The following is a 12,366-nucleotide window of genomic DNA, read 5'->3' on the forward strand; positions in this document are numbered from 1 at the left end:
AAGCACCACCTTGAACAACAGTTGTTCAAGCTATGGAGGCATAACTAACAGCATGGAACAAGAGAATACATGATCCTATAGATGTATGTACTCTATTTTCTAACATCGGTGTCAGAGCTAGGTATGCTTGTTTTCACTTTTGGACTAATGATGTGATGATCTCTATTGCTTTGAAAAACAATGGAGAGACTTGTTTTTGAAAGAGAGAGAGAGAGAGAATCTTTCATCATTAACCAAGCATGCACCATTTTCTAGAAAAACGTAATAGATCTGAGATATATTTTCTTTAAACTTGTTATATAAATATTGTATTAAAGGAGTTGTTAGAATTTGGTATTAGCGGACTTGGCTAGTCCCATTTAATATGATTATACGTTACATGGGAGTGGGTTACAAAAGGGTGTAGCCTCCCTCATATGTAAACTCACGAAAAATATGATATATCTTCCTCTCCATCATTCTATCTCTCATGTCTTTGGGTTCTATACAATGGCTCGTACGCTTTAGATAACTACCATGAACAACAGTTGTTCAAGCTATGAAGGCATAACTTACAACTTGGAACAAGAGAATACATGATCCTATAGATGTATGTACTCTATTTTCTAACATTGGTATCAAAGCTACGTATATGCTTGTTTTCACTTTTGGATGGATGATGTCATGATCTCTATTGCTTTGAAAAACAAAATACAATATGCTTGATAATATTAAAAATTTTGGTAATTTTTAATTTTTTAGATTTTTACTTCAGCTGGCAAAGTCTGATTTGTTTGTTTCCGTTTTGATTTCCTTATTCTTATGCATACGTGATATATTGGCTATTGTTTGATTGGGAAAACATCAAAAATCTGTTTTTGATATTTGATTCATTACGACTACTAAATTTTATTCATAAGGGCTAGGACCATATGTTTTTCATCGGTGCTGTGTGGTTCTACAATGTGGTAGTAATAATAATTTTAAGAAACAAAGCTTGATTATTGTCATCATGTCATACAAAGAAAAAGGAGGGGGGGGGGGGGGGGAGTGGGGGTTGTGTCTCTGTTATTATTCGTATGATTACATGATCTTAGAATTGATTGTTCATATATAAAATTCATGTGCCTAGATTCCACCCAGTGGATGAAATATGCTGGAATCTATGATTAGGTCCTATGAATATATATAGCCTATAAATCAACAGGGAAATTGAAAGTACAATCCTCTTTTGAAAAAGAAATTTTATGGATTAATATTTGCACCCAAAACTTTGAGGATTTGTGTTTGAACATCAACTAATTACTAATTCCTATATATATAATTTAAATACTATTGATAGTCATTTTTATATTTTGTTAACTCTTTAAAAAATTATGTAAGTATATTATTAGGTATAAAATGTAAATTGTCCATTTTTTAAAAAAAAAATTATTGTGAAGCATTTTTTTTTTTTACAATTCATTTATTTTAGACTCTTTGTTTTTTAATAACTTACTTAAATGAATATTTATGATGTGGTCCTACATTTGATTCCAAAATTAAGAAATAAAACTTTTTAAGAATAAATAATTTAGGACACATGGCGTAAAATTGGAACTCCAATTTGGAATTATAATTTGAGTTTCTCTCATTTTTACATATTATTATATATGTAGAAGATAGATTATAAAGGGGTAATTATACTCTTCTCCCTTAAGATTTGAAAAAATAACACTTTACATCAAAGTTGAAGGCAAAAAACATTTTCCCCCTTTTGACATCTAATTGACCAAACATTGTTAAATTCATATTAAAAATGTTGTGTATTAACCTAAGTTTCCAAAATTATCTTATTTTATAATTAAAATTTATTTTTAAAAAAAATTTAATTATTAAAGTGTATTTTCAATATTAAGTGTGAATTTTGCTTAATATTTTTTGTCTTTTTTCAATAGGTTACGGAGAGATTTGTCGTTGCAAGTGTTTTGGTATTTGATAAATTTTAAAATTTTATTTAAAATTTATTATTATTTATTTTTTACTAACTATTGTTAAGCTTTTGTAAAGAGGTTCTTATAAAAATTTAAAATACTTCATTACAAATATAAACAAAAGGGAGAATGTTAATTTCTTCAAATCTCAAGAGAGGGAATTGTTTTTTCCTTCAAGTTCGGGGTGGAGTGTTATTCTCCCAAACCCCAAGGAATGAGAGTGTAATTACCCCTATTATAAAAGTTGGATCTTTAAAATTGATGAATACACAAAATGGTGACACATATTCTTTTGTCAAAGGGAGGTGCTATATCCACAACATTTTTACAGTAATTTTACAACACATTATAGGTGGTTAGTTGTCATTGGTTCAAATTTGAACCTAACACTAAGATTACTTTTTTCCACCAATAATAATAACCAATAACAACCTACCATTTAGGATTTATTGTAAAAATATTGTGAAAATATTGTAGACATATCATTTAGACTTAATTTTATACCGTACACTCTTAATGTGATGGTCATTCTACAAATATAAGTACTTGTGGGGTGTGGGGACGCAAGGGTTAGGGTTCAAGTCTCTAAGAAGGAGTTTCATACATATATATATATATATATATATATATATATATATATATATATATATATATATATATATATATATATATATATACATTTAGATTAGATTAGAGTAAAATTTTTGTCTTGTATAAAAAAAAATGAAAAAAATTAAAATTAAATTCCACCATTTATAATAAATCCTTAAATTCTTCTAAAAAAATAAATCATTAAATAATATTCCCTAAATATCCATTGTTACCTCCTTTAAATACTCTATGTTTTTTTTTTAAAGAATTTTAATTTAATGGGTCTGCTTCTGATAATATCTCTTTATCATCAGACTAAGACACCAATCGGTTTTTGGTGTAGGCGGATATTGAACTCCAAATTTCTTATTTAACTATTAAAAAATTTACCAGTTAAGCTAATTCAACCTATAATTTTTTTTGTTTACCTTAGTTTATCTGTTTTACAAAGTGGTAGTATTTTCTATGACATGCAGAAGCAATACCATTACCGGTCCCACCTATCTTATAGTTTGCCTTTGCACTCAATTGGTCCTAAATCCGATTGCCGACCATAATATAGGGTCCTCTTGGAACTTGCCTTTGCATGTGAAGTTGAAAACCACAGATCTGGAGTACTTGGGCATAGAGAACATGGCGAATGTTGATCAGAAGCAAGAGAAGATAGGGGATGAAATGAAAATCATGACGAAGAAGAAGAAGATTGGAGGAATCAAAACAATGCCATTCATATTTGGTATGTTCTCAAATTCTTGTTCTAGTCGTACAACTAGTCTCTTCCTATTGTTGTCTTTTGTCTGGGATTAATAATATTTTCAAGGAACTCCCTCAGCTGCGGAGATATCCAAACAGAGCTTCTTGGTTCTTCTCTTCAAGGGAAAAATGGACTTTTGCCCTTATTTTTTAAAATATTAAGTACAATGTCCCTGCTTTTAAACTATTAAGCACCGTGCCTCTCTTTTGGAATTCGATTTTTCAAAACAAAAACACAGAGCTATATAGTTTTAGAACAGGAACAATTTGCTAGATATTTCAAAAAATAAGAGCAAAAGCCCATTTTTCCTTCTTTTCAAATCAAAACACCATTTTATTCTTATTCTACTATCTCAATAAATAAATATGAGCTAAGTTAAAATAATGATTAAATGGTTTTATGTTTTTAATACAATTGGTAATTTCATTATGTTATTGCCGTACATCTCAGATTAGATTATCATAATATGATCACTATCGACTATTGCAACGTTATCACTATATATGGTACAGATTCTTGAAAAGCACTCATCAACCTATTTTAGTGTAGTAATTACTATACTTTACACACACTTGAATTGCATTGACATCATGACTCAAAGTCACGATTTTAAATGTGTTTCAAGCGTGTGCGTAAGAATATATATAATAAAGTTTGTTCTAGTACTATTTTTCATATGCTAATTGGTAAATATTTTGGAGTTAAATATGCACAACTTTGATCCAAATGCAATTAAGCCACCTTAATACTATACATTAGTACTGGTCCCAATATTTCACTAAACTCCCAATCTAGAATTGTGTTTTTTTTTGTGGCTGTACCCTATCGTTGAATAAACAAAATCAAAAGAAAGTTGGACCACTAGAAGTGGAATGCTGTGTGTAAAAGGTTTGACCCACCTATCCGGCGAAAAGAAGAAGAAGGAATTTCTATTCTTCCATTTGGAAAATCAAAGACTAGCCATAGAAATTTATTCTTCTTTTATTTTATTTTTTAATGCTGAGTGCAATAGAAAATTACTCATTCAAAGCTTGCATTAGCATTTTTTAATTATTAAGGGCCCTTCATGTGGCCCACATTGTTTGGAATGGGGACGTTGTCGTAATGTTCACGGGTCTGTTTATATTTTGTTTTGTTATTTTAACTTTGGTATCGAAAAAAAACTTGTTCATTCTAGCCATATGAAAAAAATTGATTACCTTATTTATCAAAAAAAGAAAAGAAGATAAATTAACCTCAACAATGAGTCGAGCCTTACAGCTTAATTGTCACTTTCCTATGCATACAAGAAATACTAAAAATATCTACAACCTTACTCCATTTTTTCATGTTTTACTATATTCATTATTTTTTAAGGAGAATATTAAAGTAACTAATAATTTTACCATAATGTGATGGACAAATCAAATTTCATAAATTTTCACAATCTATTGAGAGGATAAATTATGATTAATGTAACATCACTTACAATGGGACCACGACCACAATTGATATCACTTTATTGTGCTTCAATCAAAATTTGTCACCTTAGCAGATATGAAAAATTTTATATCATTAGAACTATCAATTTTATAATAAATAAATATTTAATTTTTTTATGATTTATGACACATCATTTTGAAGAAAAAAAAATTTAATTAAAAATTGTAATATTTATGGCATAGCATGTACTCTTAATATAACTTATCACTTTTCTTAAAAGCTTTGTGCCACAATATGTATTGACACATAAGTATGCCTAAATTTCTCGTGCTATTTTGATGACAATTATATTCATGAGCCAAGTACATTAACAATTGCCCCCCATGTTTCCCACCAAATGAAATATTTGACAGTTTGCAGCAACTGGTGAGTGTGTTGGAGGCTTGTACAAGGCTTGAAAGCTTTGTGCCACAATATATATTGACACATACGTATGCCTAAATTCCACATGCTATTTTAATGATAATTAGAAATTTATGAGCCAAGTATACTAACTATTGTCCCCCTCTGTTTCCCAGCAAATGAAATATGTGACAGATTTGCAGCAACTGGTTTCCATTCCAACATGATAACGTACCTAACAAAAGAGCTTAACGTGCCGCTGGTACAAGCCTCCAACACACTCACCATCTTCAATGGAACTGCCAATTTCATGCCATTGTTTGGTGCTTTAATTGCTGACTCCTTTGCCGGGCGGTTTTGGACCATAATGGCTGGTTCTATTATCTACGAACTGGTAAAAACAACAATACCATGCTTTACAAGTCTAAAGGGAAGATACAAATTAACTACACATTAGTGTTGTAAAAAACTGTTTTTAACTGTAGATACTATGCATCATGAGAGTTCATTCGACGTACCTTAGCTAATCAGAATAATGAAAACTATGAGAAAATCTTTTGGCCCATAATGAGATAGATTATATCTATATATATCTAAAAGCTTAAGCGTAGCATTTATTATTACTAATGTAGTATTCGAGGCTAGGTAGAAGGGTCCAGTTCGTTTTCTATTTAGAGAACCATGTATCATTTGAGAAGGTATTAGGTGAGACATAGGGCTTATACGCTCGTCTCATCCAAGATTTTTTCGTATCATTTTCATCAATGTCAATAGATAGAGATAATATAAAGCTCTTAGCAAAGAGTTTTTTTTTTTTTTTTTTCCCTTTCTTTTTGCTTTTGTATAAAAAATGGTACTTGTGGTATGCTTTTTTTGTGGTGTACTAACTCTCAACCTGGTATCAAATTCAACTGGAATAAAACCTTCAATAGGCACATAGAAATAGAATCACAGGATGCATAGTAATTTAGTTAAAAATATTAATGAAATAACAAATTTGATTGATATTACTTTAACAATAAACCACTTCCATCATATTGGAATATATTATGATGGAATATATTACTTATCACAGATTATGGTTCAACTGCACCTTATTATAATTATTATTAATTTTTTGAGTTATGTTTGCTAACTACAGCTCAACATTCAGTCATTTAGGTCTACTTTTGGTCCAATATGGTCCACTTTGCTTTATTTCGGTCCATTCTGTCCAATTTCATCTACTTAGGTCTATTTGGTCCCACTTCTCTCCAATTTGGTCAATTTCGGTTCATTTCAATCCACTTCAATCCATATCGATCTACTTCTGTCCATCTAGTCCACCTTAATCCACTTTGGTCTACTTATTTTAGGGAAAAAATACATGTTTGAGTTGAGACTACTATCAATTATTTTAATAATATTAATTGTAATTAAATAATAAGTTTTGATTATTATGATAATCTCCTTAAGAGAATGAAAATTTGAGTAATAAATTTAAATGTACCAAAAGAAATTAGAAAAATATAATGCATAATAACAATAGTTAGAAGAATAATATCAATCGAAAACACCAAAAATGATAAACTTATATATTGGTCAAAATAGAGAGATGGTAATTACTTTTAGAAATTGTTTAATTTTTAGGGAGATCTCCCTAAAAATTAAACAATTTCTAAAATTAATTACCACATCCCAAAATAATTATATATTCTCAAGTAATGATCGACCTAGGATTTCGAGCTGGGGAGCTAGAATATAAGCAAAAAAAAAAGAAAAAGAAAAACTCCAAATAGGAATCCATTAAGTATTGACAAACTATCAATCAAGACAAATATACAAAATCATTGTTTCTTAATACATTAAGATGCAATCATCTTCCAATAAAGAAAAAAAATTAATAATAATAATAATAATAATAATAATAATAATAATAATATTGTTACTCATTACTGGGCTGGCTAGGATTTTTTTTATGTTTTGTTTTTGTGAAGTTTTTATGTTGGGTATTTGCTAGTTGAGCTGGGGTGATTGGAGGAAAGGGGGGACTATGGTTTTCAAAGAGGGGGGCCCAACACCAGAATTGAAAGATATAGCCATTAATTCTTTTCCATCCCTGTCCCCACGCATTGCGAGTTTGCGACTAGTTAGTTTAAAAATTTTGCATGACTGTATTATTGATCATTTAGTTTCATTTGACCATTTTTAAGCCAACCTTTATTCACATGACAAAGTCTAAAAACACAACAAAATTTAACAATATTTTCACAAAAAACCTGTTTTTTTAAGTTAATATGGATCGAATGTAATCATATTTTTATTTTAGTCTAACAACAATTTTTAGTGTTTCTTATGAGCATATATTTGGCTTGTGAAAATTTATAATGTTTATCAATTTCTCATTCCTCATCTTGCAGGGATTGATTAGTATCACCATGTTAGCAATTCGGCCAACTCTCCGGCCTCCACCATGCCCAACTCAAATGAACTGCAAGGAAGCCTCAGCCTTGCAGCTTTGGGTCCTCTACATCTCTATGCTACTTACATCTATTGGCTCAGGTGGCATTAGGCCCTGTGTTGTTACCTTTGCTGCAGACCAATTTGACATGACCAAATCAGGTGTAGCAGCTAGAAGTTGGAATTTGTTTAATTGGTACTACATTAGCATGGGAATGGCAGTACTAACTGCCCAAACTTTTGTGGTTTACATCCAAGATAATGTGGGTTGGGGCTGGGGTCTTGGAGTTCCAACCATAGCCATGGCCTTGTCAATTATAGCCTTTTTGGTGGGTTCGCCTCTTTACAATAGAATCAAACCTCAGGGTAGTCCCTTGGTTAGATTGGCTCAAGTAATTGTTGCAGCTGTGAAGAAGAGGAAAGAAGTAGTACCAGAAGACCTTGCTCTCTTGTATGAAAATAGAGAGCTTGATGCTGCTATTTCTTTGCATGGAAGGCTTCTACACACAAATCAATTCAAGTAAGTAATTTAAAACATTCTTTAAGTATAATGTAGAATGTGATTGCAGATGCAAAAGATAGAGTGAACTATGAAGCACATATAATTTGGGATACATACTTCACAAATGCTCATTGCTAATATCTTGTGTTCAATAAGTACAAATGTTAGTGAATATGATTCACTTTGCTTCTTCTTAATAAATGGTGCCCAACATGTGGAATTTTTAACTGTTTAAATGGGAGGTAGAAAGGTAGAGTTGAGACAAGTTTCAACTTTGGATCACTTGCTTTGATACCATGATAAAATTAATTGTTGTCCCAAAATTTTAAGATGTTAGGAAGTGTTGAGTTTAATTAATTAACCATTATTCAAGCTAGTATTCATTGAATGGTTTAGCTGAGTCTTGTGTATATGATTGCAGGTGGTTTGATAAAGCTGCAATAGTAACAGATAGCAATGCAACAGATTCAAAGCCACCAAATTTATGGAGGCTTGCCACTGTACATCGAGTCGAGGAATTAAAATGTATTATCCGAATGTTTCCTATATGGGCAACTGGAATTTTATTTTTTGCCTCATCTTCTCACTTGCTTAGCTTCACCATTCTACAAGCTGGCACTATGAATCGTCACCTGTCTCACTCCTTTCAAATTCCTCCAGCCTCCTTGTCTATCTTTAGCAACATAACCATGCTCATTGGCCTTGTTCTGTATGAACGTCTCTTTGTACCCTTTGCTCGTCGATGCACAGGAAATCCATCAGGCATCACATGCCTACAAAGAATGGGAGTAGGCTATGTGGTTAACATTCTTGCTACAATTGTTGCATCATTTGTTGAAATCAAGAGAAAAGCAGTGGCTTCTGATCACAACTTATTGGATGATCCAAATGCAATTATTCCTATTACTGTTTTTTGGTTGGCACCTCAGTTTTGCCTACAAGGGTTAGCTGAAGTATTCATGTCTGTGGGGCACTTGGAATTTCTTTATGATCAATCACCTGAAAGCATGAGAAATACTGCTCTAGCACTGTATTGGATAGCAATAGCAATGGGAGACTATGTAGGCACGCTGATCGTATCACTGATTCATAAGTATTCAGGCATGAAAAGCAACTGGCTGCCTGATAGGAACCTGAATAGGGGAAAATTGGAATGCTACTACTGGCTTGTTAGCGGCATCCAAGTAATAAATGTCGTATATTATGTGATATGTAGTTGGCTTTATACTTATAAGCCATTGGAAGAGGTTAGTGAAACTTGCAAGGAGGAAGTTGAAGAACTAGCTGGGAATAAAATCCCCTCTATGATCTTAGATGGTAGGAATGGACATCGAGAGGTGGAGCTTGGCCTTGGAAGAAATGAGACAGCTTAGGATTGTTGGTAAGGAATTTAACTATACACGAGAGTATCATAAAGAGGGGGTTTTATTTTTAATTTAAAATTTTTGATTATTCAGTTTTTTTTTTTTTTTCTTTTTGATAGGAGATTATTCAGTTTTTTTATCCTGCAGTTTAAGGGAAATAAGCATAATAGTTTGCACTTTCAGCCTAGTAATAATACTGTGCAAGCCAACTTCATCAGAACTCAAAAATCCCGTTCAGTAATTCATTCACCTAAATAATCAGCACCCAGTTGTAGAAAAAACTTAACAAATATTTCTGTGGGCTTTTTTATTGCCGACATGGGTCGTATTTTAAGTATTTAATAAGTCACAACTTAGAATTGGATTTGCGGGGAAATCAAACCTGAAAGTTGCGTGGATGAGTCACTTGTTGGTCACTATAGTTGCTATTCTCCTTATTATAAGATCAGGGCTGGTAGTCAATAATTTTCAAGCAAGATATTTTTTTTGTCTGTTAGTGATATCTTTTATCTATAATTTACAAAAATTTAATAGAATCAGCCAATACCCAATTACCTTAACTTTCAAAAGTAAAGACGGATTCCATTGAAATTAAATTAATAATAAATTCCTTTCACATCAATTGGATATATAATATTATATATAAAAATAAAATAAAAACTTATATATTTTAAATGAAAAGTGCAATGATAGGTCATGGGAGTGAAAAGAGAGTGGCTTTTTGAGAGAGGCAGAAAGAAAAAGACATGTCTGATTAAAATATGAAAATTACTTTTTTTTTTGGGTAAACAATGGAGAGATTTGTTTAGGAGAGAGAGAGAGAATCTTTCGTTATTAACCAAACGTGTACCATTTTCTAGAAAAACTTAATAGATATGAAATATATTTTCTTTACAATTGTTATATAAATATTGTATTACAGGATTTGTTAGAATTTGGATAGTAATACTTAGCGGGCATGACTTTTCGCTGGATCCATTTAATATGATTATAGGTTACATGGGAGTGGGTTACAAAAGGGTGTAGCCTCCCTCGTATGTAAAACTCATGGAAAATAGAATATATTCTTCCTCTTCATCATTTTCTCATGTCTTTGGGTTCTATTCTATGGCTCTTAGAGCATTCACATCAATTTTTTCATTTTACACATCCACTTTTACACTAAAAATCCACTTTTTTTATTTTACACATTCAATTTTACAAAATACCAACATCAATTCATCTATCCTACCACTCTTTTTAATTAAATAATCAATTTTTTAAAATTTTTTATTACTTTCCCAACTACATGATATAATAGCGCGCTCTCTCTCTCCCAACTCAGTTCTGATTTTTGCTCTCTCTCTCTACACCCATCTCTCAAACTCTCCCTCTCCCTCTCCCTCTGCCTCTGCCTCTTGATCAACTCTCCCTCTCCCTCTCCCTCTCGATCAACTCCCTCTCCGATCACGAGCTCAGATCACCTCTCCCTCTCCGATCCACATCTCAAATCAACCCTCCCTCTCCAATCCACCTCTCAGATCAACTCTCCCTCTCTGATCCACGATCCGCTGCTTCGATCAACGATCCGCTGCTCCGATCAACGATCCGCGGCTCCGATCCACGATCCGCTGCTCCAATCCACAATCCGCGGCTCCGATCTACTATCCGCGGCCCCGATCAACGATCCGCAGGCTCCGATCACGATCCGTGGCTCTGTGTTTATGTATCTCTATTTTTTTTTTTTTTGAGTAAGTGTATCTCTGTGTGGGTGAGTTTGCATTTGTGTGCATCTAAGGAAAAAGAAGAAGAAGATGAGGAGTTGAGTTTTAACTAACTGGGTTTGTTGAGCACGGAAAGGAGAGAGAAAAAAAAGGAGCGAACGGAAATGATAAAATAATGGTATAAACGAGCTACAGTAACCCTGTTAATATACACGGTTACTGTAGCTTAGGGATGAATTTACAAAATTTTAGACATTTTTAAACCCACTGATGTGGGTGTGTTTTTTTGCTCCAAATGTGTAAAATTAGTAGTTATGTTTATTTTAGAAACTTGTACATCCACTGATGTGGATGCTCTTAAGCCTTGGATATTGTGTAACTTGCTCTAGTAGCATGCACCACCATGAACAACTGTTCTTAAAGCTATGGAAGCATAACTTACAACGTGGAACAAGAGAATACATGATCCTATAGATGTATGTACTCTATTTTCTAGCACTGGTATCAAAGCTATGTATGCTTCTTTTCATTTTTGGATTAATAATGTCATGATCTTTATCGCTTTGAAAAACAAAATACAATATGCTTGATAAAATTAAAAATTTTGGTAATTTTTAATTTTTTGGATTTTTACTTCAGCTAGCAAAGTCTGATTTGTTTGTTTCCGTTTTGATTTCCTTATTCTTATGTATACGTGATATATTGGCTATTGTTTGATTGGCAAAACTTCAAAAATCTGTTTTTGATATTTGATTTGTTACGACTACAAAATTTTTATTCATAAGGGTTAGGACCATATGTTTGTCATCGGTGCTGTATGGTTCTACAATGCTATCAAATATACTGTTAAGATCTGAAAGAAACAAAAACTTTTTTTTTTTATCATTAAGGTGGTAGGAACAATAATTCTAAGGAACAAAGCTTGATTATTGTCATCATGTCATACAAAGAAAAGGGGGTGTTTGTGTCTCTGGTATTATTATTCGTATGATTACGTACATGATCTTAGAATTGATTGTTCATATATAAAATTCATGTGTCTAGATTCAATCCAGTGGATGAAATATGCTGGAATCTATGATTAGTTTCTATATATATATATATATATATATATATATATATATGTAGGGGTATTGGGCCCAGTAATTTATGAAGGATGGCCCAACGAAGTCATTTGGGCTGGAAACCCAAATCCGAAGACATCAAAATGATCATGGAGTATCTAAATGTCCAAATA

At 32.1% G+C, this 12,366-nt stretch overlaps 1 protein-coding gene across 1 annotated transcript; it reads left to right on the top strand.

The window, feature by feature from the left end:
* The first annotated feature begins 475 nt into the window (after positions 1 to 475).
* On the top strand, positions 476 to 9,439 carry LOC142631234 (protein NRT1/ PTR FAMILY 3.1-like). The gene is made up of 5 exons (XM_075805351.1): positions 476 to 589; positions 3,020 to 3,279; positions 5,298 to 5,515; positions 7,521 to 8,080; positions 8,484 to 9,439. Exons 2-5 carry the CDS (start codon positions 3,177 to 3,179, stop codon positions 9,433 to 9,435), a joined length of 1,833 nt encoding a protein of 610 aa, XP_075661466.1. The 5' UTR covers positions 476 to 589; positions 3,020 to 3,176; the 3' UTR covers positions 9,436 to 9,439.
* Positions 9,440 to 12,366: the final 2,927 nt, after the last annotated feature.

This window comes from Castanea sativa, chromosome 4 (assembly GCF_040712315.1).
Source record: "Castanea sativa cultivar Marrone di Chiusa Pesio chromosome 4, ASM4071231v1".
Lineage (NCBI taxonomy): Eukaryota > Viridiplantae > Streptophyta > Magnoliopsida > Fagales > Fagaceae > Castanea > Castanea sativa.